The sequence below is a fragment of the Sinocyclocheilus grahami genome, unplaced genomic scaffold (genome assembly GCF_001515645.1).
Source record: "Sinocyclocheilus grahami isolate Dianchi unplaced genomic scaffold, SAMN03320097.WGS_v1.1 scaffold1.1, whole genome shotgun sequence".
Classification (NCBI taxonomy): Eukaryota; Metazoa; Chordata; class Actinopteri; order Cypriniformes; family Cyprinidae; genus Sinocyclocheilus; species Sinocyclocheilus grahami.
The window spans coordinates 2,962,678-2,990,614 of record NW_015505180.1 but is presented as its reverse complement, the minus strand read 5'-3'; the positions used below and the strand labels follow the sequence as shown (position 1 = coordinate 2,990,614).

The 27,937-nt window shown below is 38.2% G+C and overlaps 1 protein-coding gene across 1 annotated transcript in view; it reads left to right on the top strand.

The window, feature by feature from the left end:
* The window catches only part of LOC107592200 (plexin-A4-like), a 246,564-nt gene that overhangs the window by 10,572 nt on the left and 208,055 nt on the right, over positions 1–27,937 (top strand). The window contains exon 2 of the mRNA XM_016281641.1: positions 17,275–18,589. Within this exon, the coding sequence (XP_016137127.1) occupies positions 17,375–18,589 (1,215 nt within the window). The 5' untranslated portion in view covers positions 17,275–17,374. The remainder of the gene's footprint in view (positions 1–17,274; positions 18,590–27,937) is intronic.

The following is a 27,937-nucleotide window of genomic DNA, read 5'->3' as shown; positions in this document are numbered from 1 at the left end:
TGGAGATGCTTTTGATTATTAAAATTTAATTGAACCATTAAAATGGAATCCAGAAAATAATGGAAAATATAATTTGGTAAAGATAAAACTGTAAAACTCAATTAATTAGACAGGCTTTTTGATTAATAAAATTAAATTTAACCATTAAAACAGAGTATAGAAAAATGAAAATGGAAAAAAAACTGAATTTGGAAATAAAACGGATTTCATAGTGCCCTATAGTTATAATTATTTTTTTTGTGGTAATAAAAATAGATGTAAGTGAACAATAGCCTTTAAAATTACTTAAAACACATATATAATAGCAATGAGGCAATAATAATTAGTTCAAATAATCAAAAGCAAGAAATCATATGGTTTTATTGAACAAAATTGTTAAAATACATAATGTATTATAAACAATAGAGCTAATGTACATTACGCATTACAACAAAGGCCTGCAGGGGGCGCCAACGGCCTTACGATTGTTTTTACACATTACTGTGCGATCTAATCCTTGTTTAATATTGACCAAGCACCATTTCATTCAAATGTCCACTTAATCTTTAATATTTGCCCATTTCTTTAGGACAGAAATGCTATAGCCACTGTAATTAAATGAATATGTGGACATCAAAACGTGTAAACTCAGAGTGAGGGTTTGAGCTTTTATTTTGAAATTGCGATGTATTCTCCTATGTTTACGTAGATTTATAAATGATTTACCTTACAAATCTGATGAAATGGCGTATGTTGCGTTCCCAGATGAACATTATAATAAACCCAAACTCACAACAACATGCAGAGATGGAGTTTGAGACGCTCCACACATATAAATGATAACAGTTCCTGTGGAACTACTGTGAACGGAGCCGCTGTGTGACGCACGTATTTAACCTACACGCATGTAAATAATTAAAGCACATATACTGTATTAGAACTGCATCGCATATAATTATTTAACTAAATCGTAGCGTTTGTGAATTCACAATTATGCTTAATTATGGGTTTAATATATCATGCAGCCTTGGAAAACAGACTAATAATGTGTTTTATATGTCTGTGAAATGCACCACTTCCGGTATTTTGCCGGTTAGTCGATGCGAGCAAAATGAAAGCAAGGATTTAAAAAAATCGAATAGTCTAATAAAATCGACGAATCGCGACAGCCCTAAATATTTCATTTCATTTTAAGTGACAAAAGCATTTTGATTAAGATATACATCATTAAAAGTTTGTACATTTGTGTACCCTTTAAGCACACCCCTGTTCCCATTAAGCTCACATCATGTTTTATTAAAAATTCTTGCTTATTTTAAACAACCTTTTTAAAGAATGATTGAAAAATATTTTATTTGAAGGTGCAAAGTCAATCACAAAAACACAGAACACTAAAATCAAGCAACAAGGCATTCAATTTGATCAGTTATAGTATATCCATAGTGTCACTCAAAAGTGTTAGTCAAACACATTGCAACATCTAGACTTGTCCACGTTCAGCTAAGTAACACATATTCAAAAATCAAATAACAAAACAAACCAATAAAACATTTCATTTATGGGGATGAGCACAGAAACCTGTCAACTTCTCTATAGTCTCTTAAGGCTGGAATATGCTACACGACTTTTGCCCTGATTTTCCACAGATTTACTGCCTGGAGAAGTTGATGCTAGTTGCCAAAGGTCAGAGCCAGTCAGATTTGAGTCGACTGATTCCATAGAAAATCACGTAGTGTATGATGGTCACAGACTCTGATTTTTTTTAGTTTCAGACTTTGATTCCATCCAGTCAGAGGATATCAAACATGTTTAATATTTTCAACCGATTTTAGAACACATTGTTTTCATTTGTCACGCATCCCCTAGCAGCAATGCACGTGTTTCTGTGTGAGTTTGTTGTGATCGTAAGGAATTTAAAGTCTGGTAGTGTGTGATCCTCAGTCGTTTAGTGTATGATGCCCAGTTTTCCTTGAATTGACTTTACAATGCATGGGCCAAGATATTGTACTGGAATAAACAAATGCGGACTCATACTTTCAGTCTGTGCTGCAAAACTATGAAGATTCATCTTGTAGAATTCCCTACTTTTAAAAACATGAATTATTACATGTTTAAAACTATTTTATTCTAAACAAAGAGTTAAATTAGCACAAGCTATTTTGACATTTGTGTGAACAATTAAAAGTTACAACTAGGGTTGCAAAAAGGGGGAATATTTCCAGTAAATTCCAGAAATATTCCAGGGATTTTTGGAAAGTTTCCAGAAATTTACCGGAAATGTTCCACCCCTTTGCAACCCTAGTTACAACTGTCCCACAGTTGTGCCATCATTTTCACCACACTAAACAATGGTTTTGCCCTTAATGATGTTTTATCAAAAGCTAGTGTACTTGTTTATCAAGGAGGCAACGGAGTCAGTGAAGAGCATGCTTCAGATGAAAATAAGACAACATGACACACACACACACAAAATAAAATATATATAAATAAAAAAATTGTGTCTGGTACGGAGCCGTGTGACATACTTTTTTTTATGGATGGGCGCTTTTTATTTAACTTCTTTTGGACTGATGCATGCAACACCCGCTGAGTGCCATGAAACAGCTTGAAAGATCAAAGACAATTTTTAATATAACTCCGACTGGATTCGTCTGAAAGAAGAAAGTCATATACACCTAGGATGACTTGAGGGTGAGTAATTTATGGGCTAATTTTAATTTTTGGGTGAACTAACCCTTTAAAGGTGCATTAGTGTAGGTTTATCTTGTTGCAGATTATGAGCCATGTTGACATGATTTTAGGGTCACATGATCATGTTCCAGGAAAACTAGCCATCATGCACTAAACGACTGAGGATCACATCATGCACAGGGGTTTTAAAAATCTGTTCAAATTTTAAAAGTCGTGTAGTTTATTCCAACCTTTAGTTGCTTTTTTCCTGGTCAGATACGACAGGTTTCTGATGGCTCCTTCTTTGAATGGACGACATGCCTCTTTCATCTTTGGGCATAAACTATAATTACGTCTAGATTTTGTCACCTTAAAGCTGTGAAAATAAGTTTTTAACCATTTTATAAAGATTAACTTAAAGTGACAACCATCAGTTAATATTTAAAGTCTGTTTATGAAGTATTTATATAGACGTTCAATGTGGAAGAGCTTAAAGAGAGCACACTGAGTTTAATTGGAGCAGCAACAATTTTTTATAAATTTCATGTAATATTTATTAAAATTATAAAGATTTAGCTAAATAAATCTAGGTCATATATTAGGTTCATACATATTTTAATATGAACAACTATTATTAACAATATCTATGAAATGATACTTTTTCTTATTGATGTCGCACTGTAGCTGTGTGATTTTCATAGTAGTGTACCCTTTAAGCTCACCTTACAATAATATGAAGTCTTTAAAAATAATAGCAGTGTAAAACCACAGACCAGCAATAAACTGTAAATTTATGATATTATGGATGTAAAAGTACAAGTTATTAATGCCAGTGAAGTTATATTAGCGTAGCACACAATCTTATACAGCTAGTCAGCTAACTGTGTTCTGTAGCATCTGCGCTGTTGCTAAAACTATCTTTTGGATCTAATGTAATAATTTCCCACATCCAAGTTCCAGGTTATAATATGCAAAAGTCTAAACATTAATTGTTGCCCATTGAATAATCGAATCGGACACTGCATGCTTGAGTTGGGTATTAAGCTTTATTCATCTTTTATAGGAGTCCACATGTTTTTCAGGATAATGAATGGTGTTGTATTTCCAAACATTACAGGGATGCAGACAAGAAATTACAGCTGTCTTATGATCCTCCCCACCAGCATTTTGTGCCCTTGCCATCCCACATTCTTCCAGCGCCTTCAAGATAAGCGTTTTCAAACTCTCATTGGACGTGCTTCACAAGTCATCTTATTTTGTGCGGCTAACATGAATGAAGGTGTGATATTAGAATCTTGTCAGAGCGATTCATGTCACCGCAGTGCTATGGAACGGAACATCCTCTTAAGAGTAAAAAGGAAGGTAAATGTGGTAAACACACAGGTTATTTCCACTTTTCCAGTGTCACTGTGATTTAGTTTCTGGGGAGCAGTCATGCATGCTCACCAAGACCCTTTGGATTCACTCACACAAGAAATGTGACGTGGTTAAGCATGTAGAAAATCAAACTAAACAGCCTGACCAACTGCAGCGAGGGAAAGAAAAGAGGAATGGATTACATTTCCTTCATCCCAAATCACAGGAGCCCCTGCTGAAAGGACTCAAAAACAGCCTTGCATGTTTACGCCAAGGGCACTGACAAACAGAGCGAGGGAGGAAGGTAAATAGAAAACAGAATGGAGTGCTATCTTCCTGTCCCGACTCCTGCACGCAGATGAGGAGGAGAAGAGCGCTGGTGTCAAGCCAGGCGCAGAAAGCTAGGCGCAGCGGAACCCGCCACTCATTCAATGAGAAAGTTGTGGCAAAAAGTTCAGGCAGTGATTCCACTGGCAACCACGGACCACATTTACATTGTAATTTGTATAAAATGCATATTGATGAGGCTCATTTGCATATGTTTTTGTAGCCACTTGCAATGCTCGAGTGGTGTGTAATCTACCAGCGATGGACAATAACTCATCTGTCTACTCGAACGCATATGGATGGAAGTGAGCACATCACGGTTAGCCCTCATCAAAGAAACTTCTGTGTGCCTCTCGTTCTTCATTATCTCTACATACGACACCCATGACGGTTTGCCTCCAGGCCATTACTAGCACGACATCTTCACTCACGCTATATGCTCATGGGTCTGTGTGTGTGCTCATGCAAATGTCTGTGTCATTTGAATGGTGGTATTGAACATCAGTTTGACCAGGAAACCATAGTGCAGACAAAGCACATTTAAAGGGCTCCTCTTTTGGTGAAAGTTTTCAGACAGCTTTCAAAATGGCCGACAGACAGTGTGAACACATGGAGACTCGTAGCTCAGTGTGCAATGATCTGATTGACTTGAGATTACAGGAGGTATGTAGTAGCAAACACATCAAGTGGTTAAGACATCAAGTATGATAATACATAATTATTTTCTTTTTATATTCTGAGCTCAAATATGGAAGTGTGCTTAATGGGTACGTGAGCTTAATAGATACGTTTACTCTAATGATTCCATCTTCCACTGGTTTTCAAACTTGCTTTTTTATTTACCAGTTGTGTTCAGGATGTCGGCAACCTTTCTATGCCATTAATATCCACTCGTGAAAACTTTAGGATTCTCTATACTTGTCATTTGCTGTTAAGACAGTGAATTTTTCTTTTGAAGGAAATGTACTCATGTTTTGAGGTGAGTCAACATCCTGTTGACTTTGGTTTCAGTCCGTTTAGTGTTTGTCTGGGAGATAGACCATGGTATATTTGTCTTTGACGTTTATACATTCTGGGTTGCCAAGTTAGTGCAGACACAGTGATGGTTTTGTGGCATTGCGTTGCTTTTGCTTTTATGGATGTGTCTGGACCATAGACCCTTGGAGTGGGAAGTGAAGGAAAAATGCATTTTGCAGTGTGAGAGATAGTGCGCACACACTCTGTTTATTGATGAATTATACACCTTAAATGTAATTCCTTCAAAATGCCTCTAAATGAGTGAGTCATTTCTTGAGCTCATTCCATGACGGTTTGCCTCCAGGCCATTACTAGCACGACATCTTCACTCACGCTATATGCTCATGGGTCTGTGTGTGTGCTCATGCAAATGTCTGTGTCATTTGAATGGTGGTATTGAACATCAGTTTGACCAGGAAACCATAGTGCAGACACAGTGATGGTTTTGTGGCATTGCGTTGCTTTTGCTTTTATGGATGCGTCTGGACCATAGACCCTTGGAGTGGGAAGTGAAGGAAAAATGCATTTTGCAGTGTGAGAGATGCGCACACACTCTGTTTATTGATGAATTATACACCTTAAATGTAATTCCTTCAAAATGCCTCTAAATGAGTGAGTCATTTCTTGAGCTCATTCTTATCAGTAATTTAACAGCTATGGTTGTCTGAATAATGTGTTATTAGAATGACTTCATAAGACTTGACATAAGCAGATATTGACTTGACTCACAGCATGATTCCTCAAAAAAAACAGCTTTAATTATCACAATAGCGCTAATATAAACAGTCTTGAAATACAAGGTAAATTAATTTTTGCATGGGGAGGAGAAATCCGGCACAGGTGCATCCATTCAGCAAACTGCAACCAAAATCTGTGTTCTGTGCATTAAGCATCTCCGTTGTATCAGTAAGCTTCAGTCCCTCTGCCACCCACTCACACATCTATATGCGTTCCCATGGAAACATGACTTTTTAGCTCCATTATCCCTCTTAATGTACCTCCCCACACACAGATGTACACATACAAATCCCAACTGCAGTGTGGGCTAGAGGGCGCCAGTGAGTCTTTCATCATGAGCATTGATCAAATTCAAGGGGAATGATCAAACTTGTCTCATAAATCTGCACGGTTCATTTGTTGCCCATTGAATAATCCAATCGGACACTGCATGCTTGAGTTGAGTATTAAGCTTTATTCATCTTTTCTCACAGCATGATTCCTCAAAAAAACAGCTTTAATTATCACAATAGCGCTAATATAAACAGTCTTGAAATACAAGGTAAATTAATTTTTGCATGGGGAGGAGAAATCCAATAAAATTCCATGCATGCAAAAATTGTTCCCTTGTTCTTAAACTCTCTGCTGCCTTTTGATTATACCAGCTGACTTTGTCGCCGGTTGTGTTGCTAATGTTATTTGAGTCATCTCTTGTCGTTCCAAGACGTAATATACACAGACACAAGGTTTTTTTTTTTCTTTTTTCTTTGCTATAGGCACAATTTTAGTTGCTTTTCTTGACCTTTTGGGGAACCATTTCCATCTCTATTCTCTCTCTTTGTCCATGCTTCCCTTTGGTCTCACAGTTAATGTTGAGGCGGTGATTTATCACTTGTGTGAGTCTGTAAGAAAATAGGTTTTCTCCTAGAACAGAGGCGGAGCTGACAGATTCTTTAAAACTGTGCTTTGCAGCCTCGCTGGCTATTACAATGTGTCTCCAAGCTGTTCCAGTGCATTCAATTGACTTCAGTGGGGCAGTGATTTACTTTGAATCTGCACACATTCAGAATGCTAGATTTAAAGGAAAAGCTACTGACAAGGTCTTATTGCAGTTTGAGTGTGTTAGAATACACATATCCATATTTACAACTTTATAAATCTTTTTTTGTTTTGCTTCCTCCTCTGCGCTTCCACGTTCGTCACTTCTGCATTCGTCACCATGTTCGCCTACGTCCTACGTCTTCTGCTGGACACCACTCTCTTATGAACGCACATACGACAGTTAGCGGAAGCTAGAGATTAAGGTTTATATAGTTGTAAATATGGATATTTTCTTACACAAATGCATCGCTTCACTTCAGAAGGCCTTTATTAATTCCCCAGAGCCGTGTGGACTTCTTTTATTGGACTTCAAATTTTGGGCTACCATCCACTCCCATTATAAAGCATGGATTAGCCTGGACATTATTTAATATAACGCTGATTTTATTCGTCTGAAAGAAGAATGTCATATACACCCACATATCCATATTTACAACTTTATAAATCTTTTTTTGTTTTGCTTCCTCCTCTGCGCTTCCACGTTCGTCACTTCTGCATTCGTCACCATGTTCGCCTACGTCCTACGTCTTCTGCTGGACACCACTCTCTTATGAACGCACATACGACAGTTAGCGGAAGCTAGAGATTAAGGTTTATATAGTTGTAAATATGGATATTTTCTTACACAAATGCATCGCTTCACTTCAGAAGGCCTTTATTAATTCCCCAGAGCCGTGTGGACTTCTTTTATTGGACTTCAAATTTTGGGCTACCATCCACTCCCATTATAAAGCATGGATTAGCCTGGACATTATTTAATATAACGCTGATTTTATTCGTCTGAAAGAAGAATGTCATATACACCTGAATTGAGGGTGAGTAAATCATGGGGTAATTTTCATTTTTGGGTGAACTATCCCTTTAAGGAACACTGAGATGAATGTGCGTATGTGTGTGGAGAATGGGAGGGTATAAATTGGATTACCAGTGTTTAATCCAGTTGTGTGTATCAGCCAGGTCCCCAATCCCAAGATTATTCCAGCCCCCTCACGCACACACACAAATTAAAAACAGTTTAACGGTTTATAATAATCAGTTCTGTGCTTGTGATTATCAGGCATTCATGTCTAAGAAGTTAATCTTGCAGGTCCAGTTCATCCAACGCTGTTTGAACTGTACTGGATGAGACTGAGTATTAATACTATATGTTAGGGTATAAATTGGATTACCAGTGTTTAATCCAGTTGTGTGTATCAGCCAGGTCCCCAATCCCAAGATTATTCCAGCCCCCTCACGCACACACACAAATTAAAAACAGTTTAACGGTTTATAATAATCAGTTCTGAGCTTGTGATTATCAGGCATTCATGTCTAAGAAGTTAATCTTGCAGGTCCAGTTCATCCAACGCTGTTTGAACTGTACTGGATGAGACTGAGTATTAATACTATATGTAAACCAGTGTTAGATGGGTCATCTCCAGTTCAGCTTGTAGAGCATGGCATTAACAACGCCAAGGTCATACATACCCTGCTTTGGATAAGTGTTTGCAAAACAAATGTGAATGTCTCCAACATCTTTCTTAATGTGGTCTGTGTTGGCTGTTGGTTTCAGAGATCATATAATATTTTTTTACATGTCCTCCATACATTATTCAGCTTACTTTGACTGTGCAATTTGCCTTTGGGCTAAAACTGTTGGTTCCATAGAAAGAAAAATGCTAGGAAGCTATTCAGTTACTGATGTAGGGCAAGCTGCCATCTACTCGCATTGATTATTGTAGACAAAACTATGCTCAAGTCAGCTGAAACCTCTTAACTATCTTTCTTTTTAGTTGATGATATGTGGTGTGCAATGATGACAGTCAGACCCCACCTCCGGCTGGCCCAGCACACATCAGCACTGTATTAGAGACTGTGCTGTGTGGAAAATTAACTTTTATGATCTTTGATTTATTACCTGCATCAGTGGCTCTGAAACGCCCCAGGATTGCTTTGAGGAAAGCTGAAGGGAAAAGCCTTCAGTCTGGGTGAGAAATCAGATTCAGCAGCACCGCAGCACTGCTCTGAAACACTAGTGTGCTGAATATATTTGCTCTAGAAGTGGCTAACGTTTTGATTTAAGGTGCTGAACTGTGCATTTGTCTCACAGCAAGGGTTGGGATAATAAATAAGACATCCTCTTAAACACTTGAGGGGTGACCTGACCTCTCATGAATGCCCTTGAAAACCAATCAAGTAATGTGGAAAAACAAAATTTCACAGAGTGAGAAGAGAGAAAAAACATAGAAAATCCAGTAGAGGTCACATAAAAGTTTCAGTATGCAGCTGTAACGTGGTGTGACTGACCAAGGATATGATTTTAGCTGCCCCCATCTTATATGTGGAGGTGAAGAGAGAATGAGGGAATGTGTGGAACGTGTTGAGACTCATGAATAGTAGACCTTCAGGTGAAAGAGAAAATACCTGATTTGTCTACAAGCTCTGCTTCTCTTGTCTAAAGGCATTTTAGGAGCATTTTGGAGTTTGAAAGATACACTTGGTTAGGATTGGTTGAGCAGCCCTTAAAAACTGGAAACCCCTTGTTTACTTTTTCAAGAGTGGTGATAGACCAGTATATCAGTAAGGCTATTCAGTTTGCCTGTATTTTACTATTTACTTGTTTGTTTTAATTCAAGATTACTAATGTTTTGTAAAAGTGTTCATTTAATATTAATTTTGTGTGTTTCTTGTTTAATGTCATTATTTGTGTGGTTGTTTGGTTTAGCTTTGATAATGCACGGTCGCCTTTAGTGTTTAATTCGGATGTCAGACAGGCTTGTTTTGTCTCACATTAGTGTATTTTTACACAGTTGTATGTACTTGAAAATCTGTGTCTTCTGTTGGGCTGCGTGCTCGTCTTTTGTAATCTGGATGAATGTCTAATGAAGAAAAGGAGGATTTAAAGCCTCTGAACATCACAAATACCAAAATGAGTGGCTAACTGCACTAAAACGTTCAAATACATACAAAATTATGTCAAAATGCCCGTCTTGGCGAGTATCCAGTTAAACACAGTCAGTTTTGGAACGTTAAATAGTTGAGAAAGAGAACGCATGTTGTGTAACATGGGCCTGTTTACACCTGGCCACTTCATGCGTTTTTTACTGATCGGATAGCTATCCGATCGTGAAAAGACCAGGTGTAAATGCCCTCCGAAACGCATTCGAGATGGATATAAATCCAATCGCTCAAACCACTTCAGGAGGTGGTCTGGGCCGCATTCCAGACGAAACTGGACAAGTGTAAATGCATCTGGTTGTTGAAACCACATATGTAAAATTTACTCCTCCCAAAATGTTAAAATAATAAACGTGTGAGAGCGTGTTATAGGCTATATGACATTAGTCAGACTCTGACATTAGTCAGAATGTGCTAATGCAACACACATCGCTGCGGTCGACTAGCTGAGTATCTCTTCAGCAAGCTGACGCACAAATTTCCGCGAATGAAACTGAAAGTAAGACGCAGATGGTCAACACACAATCATCTTCATTTAAAGTAGTAAGACAAACTTATCTTTCCAGTGCTGATGGCGCGCGCTCTCCTCTTTGATATTGAAATGAGCTGATAATTAATAAAATGCAGCGCTTATCTTTTGATTTTGTTGACGTGAACTCTGTTAAATTTAAATATAGCGTGGGAATTGAAGATTGGATTTATATCCGTTTTGCGATGACACAGTTATTGTGGCCAAGTGTAAATGGAAAGGTTTTAACAAATCAGATAGATATCCGATCAGCGAAAACACATGAAATGACCAGGTGTAAACAGGCCCTATGTTGGGTCTGTGGATAAACTCTTAAAGGGACCGCAGTCCAATATTCCTACTGCTGTCTGTCATGTTAATCAAAGAACAAAAGGCAAAGAAAATCACTTTCTGCTCTTGACTGAATACGTTTTATAACTTTAATGGTAAGCATTAATCTGTATTTAATTTTTACAATGAAGACCACAGAAATTAAAGTAATCAAATGTAAAATAACACTGTATTTGTTATTTTACATTTGATTGCTTTAATTTCTGTAGTATTTCTTACCCGAATAAAAACCTGAAAAACTTAGTTTCATAGCTTTCTTTATCCTATTGCATTTATTTATGATGTTGTTTGCAATTTTTTGTGTTCTTATTTTATTACTGACTTTTTACTTGTTTTTTTTATGAAAATAAAACTTTGCGTTGAAGAAAAGTAGATTTTTGTTTGTATATGCTGTTAATTATAGTTCTTAGAAAGAAAATCGGAATCTGCAAAAATCGGTATCGGCAGATCACACTAACAAAAAAAATTGGAAATCGGAATCGGCCAAGAAAATTGCAATCGGTGCATCTCTAATTTTTTTGTGTTCTGCAGAAGAAAGCCATACAGGTTTGAAATGACACGAGTGTTGGTAAATGATGACAGAATTGTCATTTTTGGATGAACTGTCCCAAAGTACATATCATTTCCCCATCCAATCACAACCAGGTCATTAACATTGCATACTTCTTTGTGGTCTTCCTGAGACCTCGGTTAATTGAATACAAGACCTCATTTAGTCATAGTAATGAGTGACAAATAATGGCGCTTTTCCACTGCATGGTACGGCTCGGTACGGTTCACTTTTTGTGGGTTTTCCACTGGGTACAGTACCTGGTACCTGGTACTTTTTTTAGTACCACCTCGGTTGGGGTTCCAAGTGAACCGTACCTTTACCAAAACGTGACGTGTAAACTCTGCTGATCACGGATTGGCCGGAGAGAATCGTCACTACCTGCCTCACTGAACTTGCGACACAAACACAAAAGAACCACTAGATTTAAATCAGCACAGCCAGCGAAGGATCGAACGCAACTGTTTTGAACGAGCGCAACTTTTTTTAACAACCAAAAAGTTTTGTTGTCTGTTGTGGAAGAACAGACGTTCCTCACATCGATAGCGGAGGAGCGGAATGAAAAAGGGCGACGCGGAATGAAAAAGTTTTTTTCAGGAGTCGTGGTAGTAGAGGCGGCGCAACTATAACGACATGTGAATAATCCCGCCCACTCTAAAGCGGTACTGAACTGCAGTGGAAATGCAAACCGTGCCGAACCGTGCCGTGCCGTGCTGAACCGAGACGTACCACGCAGTGGAAAAGCACCATAAGACATTTGTTTATATGGTGAGCTGGGCATGGCAAACATCAACAGGAAGTAGCTCTGAGTCTAACTTAATCACAGGATACTGACAATGAAGATCAGTAGCTCTTTAATAGACATCTTAACAGGATCAAAACATCTTTATCTGAAGAGATAACATTCAGTGCAGTCAACGCCCATGACCCTGGGTATCAGCACAGATAGAGAGCAGGTGGACCAAGTAAAGAGAAGGTATGTTTATGTGCTTCTATGCATATTTGAGCGTGCATCTCTATCTGATTGTTCATCATTTCCATGTGAGTCTGTGTGAAGTGTGTGTGTTAGCCAGTACAACAGGCCGCAGTATCTTTTTATGGTCTGCAGGAGACGCGTGCCTGCTCAATGCAGAAAGCACCCCTGACAAACATGTTTTCATCTTGGAGTAAGACCCTGACTCTTTTGATAAAGGAGTGAGAAGGGAAAAAATGCATTTGTGTGCAAAAGAGAAGGGAAGTGATTTGTGTATGTGTGTGAATGAGGGAGAGGAAGATGGATGGAAACCGTCTGACAGAGTCTGTTTGAACCGAGAGCTGCTGTGGAGGATTATGGTCCCTCTGATCAGAAAGAGGGAGAAAATAGAAAGAAGGAAATGGGAGAGAGAGCAAGGACAGGCAGATGTCAACATGTCTCTCAGATCCACTGGATTTGTCTGACCAGCGTTTGGTCTCAATCCATTGCTTTGAAATGCCACGATTCAGGGAGAGCTGAAGTTTTGATGAATTCTGTAAATAACTCTGTACATTTGATGCATGCAGACATCAAACTAGGGGTGGCACGATACCATTTTTTCAGAACCGATCCCGATCCGATACCAAAAGTTCTGAGTATCGGACAATACCGATCCGATACCAGCACAGGTTTTTTTTTCTATACCTCAGTGTGTGTTGACCTGATCATCACTCTTTTGTGTATTACACACAATCTACTAAATATAGACAACTTCATTATAAAGAAAAATAACAAGTAAAAAATATATATAATCATAATCTATGAGGAAAAATACTATTATAAACTAGGTTAGTGGATAATTCAGCAGCAAAAGTTACTCTACAAAAATTATTTTGAGTTCACAATCATTTTATAAAATCTAAACATTTAGAGAAAAAACCTTATTTAGTGGGGGAAAAATAAAAGTAAATGGGTGTAATCTGGTAAAATGTTACACATTGCTCTTTGTATTGTAGTATACATTCATGTAAAACAAGTAAATATAATTATATATAAATAGATGCAATAAATTAAATACATTTCTTTTACATTTATAGCACAGTAATGAAGCAGCAACATACGATAGATAAGACAGAACAAGAAAGGCTATTAACAATCTTTCATTGTGCAAAAATATTATAACATGAAAGGGAGAATGATCCCGTGCGCAGAATGATGCGCTTGAAGCAACTCGGAGTCACAGAGCGCAGCGCTCTGCATAGAAAAGTTCAAAGCACAAAGTGAAGAGATACTGATGCGTAGTGTATTATATCTGTGTGATAGTTTACTGAGCCTTTTCTTTTAACAGTTTTAAATTTCAGTTACTGTGCGCGTGAAGCACGATTCATAGTGCTCTGTACGCCAGTGTTGTGATCTCTTAACAGACACCCGGTAGAAAGTAAAATGATTTAGAATTAGCTATAAACTCCAGCAAGATAAAGTCCTTTTATGCAAAACTGCTGATGTTTATCTACAGATCAAGTATAATAATAGGAACATTGTATCATCCTAAAGAGAGTTTTGTCTTCTTGACTGTCGTAACTGAAAGCCACACGCTGTCTGAATGCTGAATGGAGGATGACAGACAGCTGCAACGGAGAGAAGGGTTTACATGAACTTGAATTTAACGACTTAAATATTCATCTGTACCTCACATTCAACTATGGAACGGTCTCAGAACACTTGAAGTATAGTGCACGGAAACTTTATGGTGCTTTATAATGTTTTTGTGGCTTTCGTGGGGCTTAACAATAACACAGAATAGTATACGCACCACATCGGATTTGGATCGGTCTTGTCTGACCGATACCCCGATCCGGCAGAAAATGCCAGCATCAGAGCGATACCGATCCTGAATATCGGATCGGTGCACCCCTACATCAAACACGCATCAGTTCATGACAAGTACAATAATATAATAATTCAAATGACAATTCAATGCACTAGTGCTAACGTCACTTTGTCTTTCGTATGAAAAGTTTCCAATAGCATCACAGAAAGGAGACACTGCTATTTTGCCATTAATTTACATAAACTATCTAGTGTTGTATTTGTTTTTGGCGTTCTGCTGTTTAATTTGATGATAATGCAAAAAAAATAATATCAAAATTTTTTTCAAAACATTTGACTGATAATTGATTTTTAGTCAACTTAAAAATGTAACTACAACATGATTCAAGTAACTTTTTCTTTATTAATCTAGTTAAAAAAATTATATTCCAAGTGCACCGCACATGAAGTTGTCAACATGATGTAGATGTTAAACAAATCACTTGCAAAAAAGATGCACGAACTACAATTACATCTTGTACAAACTTGTCTTATACATATTATATGTTCAGAAATAATACAAGGAAAATCTCAAAAGTCTAAGTAATTCAAATTCAGAATGACTGAAGGTATAACACCTGTAAGGGAAACAGGTCAATTTAGCTCAAAGGGAATCATTTAAGATTTTAAAGGGAACTCCACCATTAATATGGTTTTTTAAAATATCTATATATGATCTATAAAAGATTGTTATTGTGAGTTCTTTTTGGCCATGATATTCATGTAGTGATATTATAGATTTGTTGACCCTTAATTTAAATACAATATGATTGTTCTAGTAAATTTTAATTGACACTGAAGAGTAAGTGCATTACAGATTATTTGTGTTGAGTGTGACCTTTCTGTTGCTCTCTCTCTTTTGAGCATCCTGAAGTCCCATCAGATTTTGGTGTAGATAATTAAAAACCCTTATCTGTATGTGCTCGTGTGTAAACATAACTCCTTTTCTTCGTAGCATCCTTCTGTCGCCCTTTCCTTCAGACCCACATCAGGGATGAATCCCTCCATCTGTCCATTGAGGGATGAGGAGCGAAGGCTGTGCTAATGAAAGTGGAACAGGAGGATGTGTGCGTAAGCTTCTGTGTGTATGCGTGATTTCGCCTGTGCGGGTGTCAAAGAGTATGAGATTTTGTGACATGCTGTAATCAAAGTTGAATTGCACTGTTCTGAGATAATGCTCTTAGATCAGGGAGGATAAATTCGGGATTGTTCAGATGCCCTTGGCCTCCCACCCCCTCCCACAGACATCTGATGAAATTCAAGGTCGAGTGTTTGCAAAGCCTGGAAAGGCTCCAGTCAAACAGTCTGGTCTTAGGTGAATTTAGTTGCTTATTCTTTGCCCATTGGTTATTTTTGGAACGTTGTCAATTAATGCCGCCAAAAGGTCTCTGAGACCTTCATTTGACCTAATTTGACACTCAGATGGCCTGGAGTTTAGCTTGAAAGGCAAAAAGTAGCATGAAAATAGAGAGTTTACCACTGCCAGCACCAACCCACCCAACTTGAATCCAGGATTTAAGCAGCCTGGTGTCAACTCAGTTTGCCATCCTGATGCCCAGTGTGGAGCGTATGGTTTTTGGCAATTGGTGCACATTTTAGCCAGATGGCCATGAATGGGACAGGCTTGATACAGCAGATTCAATCTGAGATGTCAGAAGGCAACATATGCATGCAATTGCTCTCACAATGATGCTTAAGAAATCTTTTGACCAGAATTTGAAGTATTGATTGTTTTGTTTCATGTAGTTCAGAATGGACTGAAATCAATACACCTGTGTCCTGCTTTTTTGTCTTTTGTTTTCTTTAGCACAGAGCTCTTTCCAGTTCTGTAGTCCAGTTTTCAGGCACTTTCAAAAATGCCTCACAATTACACATTTCTTGTTATTGCTGTGTTACTCTGATTATTTGTACTAGTTTTCTGGAAGCACAAAAGAAAATGCATCAAGTGAGACTTCACTGTCGCAGTTGTATCTTAGAAAGACAAAGAATTGGAATGAGAAGCATGCATATCCAATTATTTATCAAATGAACACACACACAGCTTAAACCCTAAATGTGCAGTTTCCTCACATTCCCAGAGATGCTGCTTATGTGTGGTATTAAACACGAATTCATTAGCACTCTTTGATGTGGCTAATCAGCATGTGGTCTCCAGTCCATGTATATGTGTGTGTTGCAAGCAAGCTTTCCAATAGAAGAACTGGTTTTCAATTGGCAACATGCTGGACTGTTGGACGGTCTGGAGGTCAACCCATGTTTCCTGTTCAAGATATTGGGAATGCTGTATCTAGTCCAACTGGCAATCTGCTAAAGCAACCTATGGGAAGATGCTAGAATTATAAACCCATGTTTTTGGATGACCTTGCTTATTAGCTGATCCTAAAGTACAGCGCTAGATGCGTTTTTAAATATTTTACCACCATGGATTGGCATGGATACTTGCTCTTAACATCTAACCATGCACAGAAAAGCCTCTATAAAACCAAGCTGCTTATTATTTTACAATAATTTGATATCTGCACATTAATGTTTCTGAGAGTTGTTGGAGCCATAGCCTAATGGTTAGTAAACATGCTACTGGTCCATTGAGCCATGGTATGGGATGTATGGGAGATGAAGTTTTAAGTCCTGATCCCATTTTCCCCCTCTTCTCTCCATATAGTTTCCCGTTGTCTCTGCTTTGAGTAAAAAAGTATTTAATTGTAGAGCTTCTGCATGTGATTGCTTTATGGGAAGGATGTTGATTCGTCTTTTGGCTATTATTTGAACCCACAATGGCAGGAAAACTGTCATGTGGCTTTAATAATTTGTCTTCCTTTCTCCTTCTCTGAGAATTTTTTGTGGAGGATACAGTGAATTGTGGTTATGCAGTTTCATTGCTGTCAAGCTAATGCTAATATCTTTAATGCTAACATTCTTCTGTTCTTTCTGTCTGTGCAGGTACAGAATGTCCCCAACTTCACGAGAAGCCTGAATACTGATACAGAGCACAGGCAACAAGTAGTGGACAGAGACACTCTTCCCATAGGGCAACAGGACAATGGCTTCCCACAACAGGAGATTGAACTGTTTCACTTTTTCTTGCTGCATCATTGTCCTGCTGGTTCCCCTCGTGGCTACAAGGCCACAACAGCCTTCAGCGGCATCCAGAGTACATGAGGAATACAGCACATTCCAGGTGGAAAACCCTGAATGGACCTTTAACCATCTTGCGGTGGACCACAGAAATGGGAATGTGTACCTTGGGGCTGTGAACCGCATTTACAAACTCTCACCTGGGTTGGATGTACAGGTGTCACATCAGACCGGCCCAGATGAGGATAACCGGAACTGCTACCCTCCCCGAATAGTGCAGCCTTGTAGCGAACCACTCACGTTAACCAACAACGTCAATAAGATGCTGCTTATGGACTACCGTGAGAACCGGCTGTTGGCTTGCGGCAGCCTGTACCAGGGTATTTGCAAACTCCTCCGTCTGGATGATCTCTTTAAGCTTGGAGAGCCCTTCCATAAAAAAGAGCACTACCTCTCTGGTGTCAATGAGAGTGGCTCCGTTTTTGGGGTCATTGTGTCTTACGGTGACGCTTCACCTGATAAGCTATTCGTGGCCACAGCTGTCGACGGAAGACCGGAGTACTTCCCAACAATATCCAGTCGTAAGCTCACCCGTAACTCTGAGGAGGATGGGATGTTCGCCTACGTCTTCCACGATGAATTTGTTGCCTCCATGATTAAAATCCCATCGGATACATTCACGGTGGTACCAGACTTCGACATCTATTACATATATGGGTTTAGCAGTGGAAATTTTGTGTATTTTCTCACATTGCAACCCGAAATGGGAGGAGGCCCAACGACTGGGTCATCCTCGGCCGGGCGTGAACAGGTGTACACTTCCAAACTGGTGCGACTTTGCAAGGACGACACTGCGTTTAACTCATACGTTGAGGTTCCTCTTGGTTGCGTTAAGGGTGGGGTTGAGTATCGCCTCCTGCAGGCGGCCTACCTTTCCAAGGCAGGTACCATTCTGGCACGTTCGCTGGGCATAGAACCCGATGATGACATCCTTTATGCTGTGTTCTCCAAAGGACAGAAAAGGAGGCCCAAGGAGTCATCTCAGGAGTCGGCTCTATGTGTGTTCACTCTGAAAGAAATTAATGAAAGAATTAAGGACCGGCTGCAGTCGTGCTATAAAGGAGAGGGAACCCTGGATCTTGCCTGGCTCAAAGTTAAAGACATCTCATGCAGTAGCGCAGTGAGTACATTCAGCACACCCCTGCTTACCTGCCATTAGCAGAAAAATTCTACTTGTGACAGTAACTATAGTAACACTCTATGACTGACGATGATTGATGTGAACACTGCTATTACATTCAGAGCTAGTCATCAAATTGTATACAAATTTTTGCATACAAAAAGTTTTTGAAACGAGACCATTCAAGTTTTTACCAGAGCTAGAGCTCATTTTGGTCGGATAAAGGCACACGTATGAGGTAGTGCCCACTAGCAATACAATACCACTCTTGATCAATTACCACTGGCTGTGTTTATAACAGGTCTTTTGACGACACAGGACAAGGTATCGAAATAAAGTGACATTTTTAATGGTTACCTGGAAACTGACTGTTTTGAAAGCAAAAATCTTGTGTTTTAAACTGTGGGTGTTTGGGCAAAATGAACTGGAGAATTTGTCTTTCCAATTTCAGTCAGAATTTTTATACCGATATTTAAAAAAGGACAATGATATCTTATCTTGCAGTAGATCTGATCACTATATCTGTATAAATGCAGTTTTTTGCAGGTACCTTTTTTTTGGGCCCATTTTTCTACTTTGATTTTCTCTTGAATTAATTCTCACATCAGTGACAACATAATTGCTAATATTTTGGTTACCAACTTATGGCCGGTTCCAAGTAAAATAACTAATTTGATCCAGTAGTTTTTCCCTCTGTTCCACAAAATAAGGTTAAAATGTTTGACACTTGTGTAAAACATCTCCTCTAGGCTAGGATACTCAGTGGGGATTCAGTTTTTCTAGGCCTTTTGGTAAAACTCAGCCAAGCTGTAAAAATGTGAAACCGCCTTACTCAAAAGAATCAAACTATTATTATAATAACACTTTTTATTGAATTCCAGCCAGGGAATAAACAAACTATTACCTCACATACGCTCAGCACCAGAGCCAACAAATACTTGCTCCTTTCAGGAACATCAGCGCTGGTTGAATGGAGTCAGGTCAACCATTACAGCAATAGAATGAGCTGTTCAGGCATTTATAAGAAAGATTCCATGGTAATAGCACAAACTATTCCTCTGAAGTACCTTGTAAATGCCATATTAATACCATGGTATATGTAAGGTGGTAAATGAGGTAACATGAGGGTTTCTGTGTAAAGGGTGAGATTTTTGTCAAGTTTTTCCTGATGTGGAGAGGATATGTGTGTGAACTGAGGTGGAAGTGAAACTGACACACACACACATACACATACACACACTTACAGGCACTCACACACAAGAATAAATGTGAAGCAGACTGTGAGAGATTGCTGCCGTGATAAGTGTACGGCTAGAGAGAGAGGGAGGAAGGAAGGGAGTTCTGTTGAGGAATGGTGCCATTTTTGTGTGCGCTGCAGTATGGCCACTGCAGCATAAATTAAAGAGAAAGCGTCACAGTGAGGAGAGAGAGATGGATAGCCTGCGTCTCCTCCTCTGGTAACTATGGCTACTAGCTCCTCATTTAAAAGCCAGGCAAGTCTTTGATTGGGGAAGAGAAAAAAAACAAGTGAGCTCAAACACATTAAATCTGAGACTGATAAATGCTCTGTTGCCGTTTAAATGATCTTCTCCGAGAGCTGTTAGATCTCGCACACAAATATGAACACAGAAATACGCAAACACATGAATACACAGGCTTAATAAAGACAACATGAAATTAACTTTTCTCCTGTTTACTTTAATAAATATCCATGGTCTGTTATTCTGAAGAACACAGTATTTCATCAAAATTGGGGATACACAGTATTTTATCAAAATCTGTTTATTAAAATCTTTATCAAATCTTAAATGTTCTTTTTTTTTGTAAATTTATAATGTGATGTCCAAATTCACTCGTAGAGTTAAAAATTGTGTTTTTATTTTTAGGTGTTTATTATTCATTTATTTTGACAAAAATGAATAATATTAATATTGACTAATTAAAATTGACTAATGAAAATGTTAAATGTCATGGCTGATAACCAATAATATTACTAATATTAATGTTGTATATGTATAACAATATATTTATTTATAATACTTTTTAATATTTATGCGGTTATACATTTATGTATTTATAATGTGTAATAGTTATAATATTTATGCTTAAAATATTATGACTTTCTCCACGTAATGAGCTGTCATGTCTGCAGATTTAACCAAGACTATGGTTGAGGAGAAAAATAACCTTAAATTATATCGTAACAATTTAAATTTTTTATGGTACAATTACTGTACATCCTAATGGATGTCATCCTATATTTGCTTGCCACAGAATATTCTGTGGCATCTGAAAATGCGGTACATTATGGAAGTTGAATGCATTGTGAATGCTGTTTCATGTTGTCTTTCACAGTGAGCAGACTACATTAGGTATAAAGCAGCTTCCAAACACCCACAGGCAGAAGGAACAAGGGCACGATTGCGCTGACTCACCTATAAATAAAAGGACACGCTCATAGACGGATACATTCAGACACTCATGTGTTTCTGTAAAACAACCACAAATATATTCGAAAGTGTCCCAGGGCAAAAAAGAATGACATATCTTTCAGGCTGTTCTGTGACTGAAGTTAAACGATCTTGGGCTGCAGAATTCCCGTATCTGTGTTCAATGGGACTGCGTTGACAAGATAAAAAGTGGGGAATGACAGGAGTGAGAAAATGGCACATGAACCTGCTATCTTAGTGGGGGAGATGGATGTTTTGCTAATATCACTCGGATGATTTTACAAGAATTGCAGTTGTTGGTCTCAGATGTGTTTGTGTTTTCAATAATGCATGAAAAATTCACTGCTGCAGTTGTAACATTGCTGGAATATTGCACATCATCATTTACTGAGGGCACCAAACATATACAAGCTTCTCAGCACAAACCAAGAAGCAAGAAAGAAAGAAAAAAGAAAAATATCTGGTAGCGTCTCAGTAGCTTTTTGACTTTCCTGATATGAAAGTCTAATTAAGTAAGCAGAGTAGCGCAGTGAGATCAAGCAAGCCCTTCTTCATGAATGTGAAGATAACATTCTCTCAATATTCAGCCCTCTGCAAACATTACATCAACATGATAGTAATGCAGGTTCGGTGAAGATAGGAAAGTGATGTATATCTTAATATCCTCTCTGTACCCTCTGCAAACGATAAGGATATTATGCTGTGAAAAATCATAGCATAATGTAAGCCAGGCTCATTTGAGATAATATCTCTAGTTCTGTCCAAAATTCAGTTCTTTACTAGCAGTCATCTTTTTTACTATTATATTGATGTATATAAAAATAATATAGAAAAATATATGAACTATGATGTAATGTTTCTGAGACCCAACAATAAGAATATTTGGCATGAATTCCATAACTATTTTAATGCTTTAATGGTGTTTCATGTTTTCTTTTTTTTTTTACATAAATGTGCTAGAGGGACATCTGTGATGCGATGCATCTCACTGTTTTTTTCCCAGTGTTTAAGATAGCTTGACAAATTCAACTTAAAACTGTTAAACACATCCTGAGACACCTGTGTTCTGTAGCACTGTGTCTGTCTGTTTTAAACTTAAGATTCGTCCTCTGCAAGCAGCTTTTTCTGTCTTTTTTTATTTACAGTGATTGCTAATGTCACATTACCATAGTTTTACTGTAGAAATAACTAGTAACTATGGTTACCATGGTAAATTTAGTGTGTGTATGTGTCAGAAATGTATTTGCAGAGGCAGCAGCAGTACTCTGCTCTGCTGGCTCTTTCAAGCTCTCTGTTGCTCTCTTCTCTCATGGTGTGTGTTTTTCCCAATTAATGAACAGATGAGCAGCCCTACTGCTCATTAGGACAGTCAGACTGCATGAAGGGGCACTGTTAATGTCAAACATGACATGTGCACACACAAACTCACAAAAGAAAGGGTGTGCATTTCACCATGTGAGACAGAGTAGCCATCTTCATCAGTTCTTTAAAACAGACTTAGACTAAATCTTTTTAGATCGTGGTAATGAGTCGTCTCTCAAGCACATACACAGAGGCATGGCATGTCACACACAATGGTCATGCTGTCAACCACTTTAGGAAGAGATTGTGTCTCTTTGAAATATGTACCACTACATGTGATATGAGCTCTTAATTATGTTCCATGCCCAGATACAAAGGTGCCTCCTTTCTATTTTTTTTCTACTTAAATATTTATGTAATAAATATCCCACAGTCGAAGAAAGTATAATTTGCCCAATACTTATGAATTCATGAGATTTGAAGACAGGCCCATGTTCTCTTAATCCCAAATCCAGGGTTCGATAAGTCAGCTTTACTCCCACAGGGTTACAACTGGCAGCTGTGTGCTGCTATTTAAAGATCAGATACACCAAAGGGGAATCCAAATGCAGAGGCAGAGATCTGAAGCTCACTCAAGACTACTGTAGCTTTGGTTGTGCCAAACATTTCTCAGACTTCCCAAGTGCCTTTGGGCCCAGACAGATGAGTGTTCAAACCTGAACAACAAAAGGCATTCTGATGTTTGTATTTATTTTTAGTTTTTTAAAGTGTATGGGGTTGATTTGTTATTGACTGGAACGTCACTGCCTGCCTTGCTTTTTATTTCTAACAAAAACAAGTTAATTATAATGTTCCATTTGTTCCATCAAGGCCAAATATTTGAACTATTATTTACAAGGAATTAATTAATATTCATTGTGTCTTGTGTAGGATTGGGTACCAAAAGCCGGTACCAATATGACACCGGTACCTATATAACTGCTATGTACTAGAACCGAATCAGAACGCAGATTTCGGTGCCATGCCTTAGCGATCGATTTAAATATTTGTCCTCTGGTTCTCCGAAACTGATGTAAGAAGCATCATCACCGGCACCGCACGTGAAAAATAATTTCCCGACTGAGAAAATGCATGTGAACTCAAGTCTGAAAGCTCTAATAATACAAATCCAACAATCTTTGTAGTAACGAGAGTGTCCATGTTGTTTTCACATTCCGACTTAAAAGCACAACTCGGGAAATGAGAGCATCCGAGGACCGCGTGAATGCAGTAATTACACTTGCTCTGATGGCAGCCAGTAGCCTTCCGTTAACTAAGCTAAACATGCTTAAATTAAAATGCCTAAAGCTAAACTTCCCTTGTATTCACATTTCCAAACCTGTTGTCCAACAAAAGAGAACATTATAACCTTTTTACTCCACAACACCAGTCAAATGCTTCCTTTTGTGATCTGATGTGGCTTCTTGTCACAGAATAAGGCAGAAAATATTAGTTCAGTTACAGCTATAATAGCCATGCCTTTGTCCATATAAGGGATTTCCTGGAGGGTCATGAGTTCCGCTACTTCTGTGACTGGATATGTGGATTTTCTGTGCGAGGGCGCCCTCTGGCGTCCAGTATGAATGAAACTGACATCATGTGTTTATAGTGCTAATGGCCAATCCATCATTTTTGGGGGAATTTTTATTTATTTATTTAATTCATTTTTAATAAGTACCGGTTCAGGCACCGGAACCATTTTAAAAGTATAGATTTGGCACCGGTATCGGGGAAAAAAAAAACGATACCCAACCCTAGTCTTGTTTTCAATTTTGCATCAGTTGTGTCTTTTACATTCCTGTTAATATTGAGATTTTGTATTTTTGTAACAAAAAGATAAAAATAATTTTGAATCACTTGTGATGATACAAATGTGCATGGCGGTATCACATAATGAATTTATCAGTGTGGAAGTGTTGGTGTCTGTAGATCATTCTTTGTTGACATCTGACCTGTAAAAAAATTCTGCCAGCACCCCATGTTCCATATGTCAGCAGAAAGAAATGGTGTGAAAATGAGTCTGGCACAGTAAATTCACCCTTCTTGTCTCCTGGAGTGATGTATTGAAGCAACCAAGGGCGCCACACGCTAATAGGATTTTTTTTCCCGTTAATTTATGTGTTTTTCTCAACCTCAGCTTGCTTATGGAGACATTGTTGTCAGAGAGATGAGAACATTTTAAATTAAGATTGGTCTCATTATTATTCCTAATCATCTCAATTATAAGTAATTAAAATCCGGCTATAGGCTGTTCCCTTACAGCTGTCAGTCTCTCTGCATGCTCATTACATATTATTGCCAAATAATTAGCGCTTTTCACCCTCCTAGACAGATCAGTTTTTTAAACCTCATACTATCGAAGTGGCTGTCAGTTCCCGTTAGTTTCCAACTGCTAGTCATACTTATTTTTTTTCCATTAAAGGTGAACTTTGTAATTACTGTGTTGCGTTGGTCTTGCAATTATGTTGGACTTATACTGACATGCAGTGTTATGCAAAAGCAAATGTTTTCAGATAATGCTGCTATTCTAAAAATTTACTATTCACAATCTGCATGATAGAGAATTTTGCATAATGGCAAAACATTTACCCTTGCAGATTTCACATTGGGTTTAAATTTTACGCAAATTCACTCCATTGGCCAACAGCAAGCTGCTTGGTTTTAAAGTGACTTCCATTTGAGTGGTGCTTCATTTTTTTCATGTGTGAAACGTAGGTAAAATTAATGAGTGCACCTGTAAATTAGGGATGTGCGGGTCTAGTCGACTAGTCGACTAAACGATACAGCTCCTACTAGTCGACACTGATAACAATAGTCGATTACACTACAAAAACCTTGATTTTGTCATTCAAATTACCATAATTTTAGCATTGCATTTAAAACATTTTAAATAGCAAGTTAAAATAAAACGTTTGAAAAATAATACATTGTTTTTAAAAGTTTATCTGGGCGGAAACTACATTTTTACCTCAGACCTCACGTGCGTTTTCTTGGTGCTAGTTGCGGCGAGTTCAAAAATGACTATGCGAAAGACGAGCAAGGTGTGGGATTATTTTGAATTAGAAGGAAACTGAAAAGTTGTGTGTAAACTGTGTAATGTCAAATTCTCTTACAATAACTCTACTGGAGCGATGCATAATCATATTCAATACAGGCACGTAGGCGTTAGCTTAGAGGCTGGCCAAAGCCAGCAAATGTCAATCACGTCATTCACTACAGCCCGCCGGCGCTGCGATCCCGTCCACACCGTCTATTCCTCTAACGAAGACCCGTGGCACCCATGGTGCGGGATGTCCATGTGCTTTCTGAAACTCTATCGGCTTGCTTTTCGTTATCTCTGCGTGGCTGCGACTTCAGTTCCTGCCGAGCACATTTTTTCAAGTGCAGGAATTTTATTGTTAATCGCCTCAGGTCCCGTCTTTCACCAGACAACGTTGATAATTTCACTGAACAAAAAACGCATGGTCTGAGTAAGTAAAATGGGCATTGTTGCATTGCTTTGTTTTTAGACAATATAGCCTACACGTAGTATGTTTTTAAAAGCCGTTTTAATGCTATTTCTTGATAAACCTTCCGATTGTTTTTGACTTGTGTTTTTAATATGTTGGCTAACGTTATATGAAGATTAAGAATTCTGTCAGGCTATTGATTGATTTTCCATTGTCCTGCATTTCCCCAGCTGATTTGAGTAAATAAATTATGATTTGACCGACGTTGAGTGTATGCTCTTCTTTTTTTGTTTTCTTTTTAACGACCACCTAAAATGAAATGATGATAACGCGAGGCAAGTGTGTGGCAAGCGGAATTCATTGAGGGATTTGACAGTGTGATACATAGATTAAGTATTTCAAATATAGGCTATTATATATGCTACACGCACGCACAGAGGTTTCTTGCTTTTAGACTAGTCAACTAGTCGGATACAAAACTTTAGTTTAAACGACAGTCAAATTAGTCATCGCGCACATCCCTACTGTAAATTGGACAACATGCTAGTTTATCGGTCTGAAATACTTTAGTCCTCCTGAGATTTCTTTATTTTTCATTAACATGGCTCCAGTTCCTCGCCAAGTTTCTCTGTTGTGACGCTTTCTGGGAAAACCACTTTATGGGATGGTGTGACATGGTTTTAATCAGTCGCTTGCACTGTGTAGTGCATTTCCATTCATTAAAGTCGATCTCCAGGTTTATTGGCTTCAGTAATTACATCTCCCATTGTAAGTACTGCAGCAAAGGTCATAATCCATCATAAGATCATTATCTTCTAATCAGACGAATCTCACTTTACATGTAGGTGTGAAAAGGTTATGTGCTCCAGCACTTTTTTGAGCAGTATGCCAATTTTGCCACCTTTTCCTCATTCATTGGAGCCATCCTGAACTTTATGTATGCATGTATACCCATGTTGACATATGGGAATGCGTACACAAGCACAGCTACAAACACTTTCAAGTGGCGAGCTGCATTGCCGTAGTGTTGCTTCTGAAGGTTGAGATCTCGGAAAACACTATGTGCAGTATAAACCTGCCGTCATCATTAATAAATGCATGAATTTTTCATATCCATCCAACACACAACCTCAAAAAATAGCTTGAGCGCACAAATGCAAACACGTCTTTCTTCATAAGGGCTAACATTTCACATCCCAGGGGTTTCATTGATCCACAAAGAATGATGTATGCGGTGACATAATTGACAGATGCTGAATGCGTTTTTGTCATTGAGCTTTACTCAACCAAATCAAACAAATGACTCTTTTCTGTATGGTCTCTTGAGCTTTGCATGTTTTAATTGCAGAAATCTGACAGTTTTAATTTACAAGTAGGTCTTGCAGAAGATTTTTTAAATATCCATGTTTAAAGAAGCTTGAAGCACAACTTGCTTGCTTTTTAGATACCATCACAGATCTGTGAAAATCCTGTCCTGTGGCTGCATTTAGATGTTGGACTTCACTGTATATCTTTACGCTAACATAGTGCCATAAGATGGGATTTCGGGGTTTGACTTTTGTATCTTTAACTCTCATTTTGATATCTTTTGACAATTTCTTTGAAGCTCGCAAATTAAGTTGGAAGTAGTGATATTGCCCAGAAAAGGCCAATGTTGGATCAAATAATATCGACAAAGTGCTTTCAAATGGAAGTCTTTGCTATGGAAGCGGAAGCTTGCAGAATCTCTTTCTTACCGAAAGGGTTCACAGTCATTAAGTCATTAAGCGTCATTACTTGCAGATAGTTGTGCGATATTCATCACTCACATCTTTTCATTTATTCTTAGCCGAGTACTCTGGTAAAGTCAGCACTGGGTAGACGCCACAGAAGGATGGAAACAGAGATAATGAGGCCTTTAATTCAAAAGAGCGGTGTGGAAAAAGGATGGCATGGGAGTGTAGGGATGGGTGATAACGCTGAATACAGTGTAATCAGACTTTAGCCGTTAAAATTAACTGAAATAAGCAGAAATGTCAGGACATGTCAAAACATCTCCAGGGCCCCAAAAACGCCTCAGAGTCCATGATTTATTTATTTAAATTTTTTCAAATAAATTATATATTTAG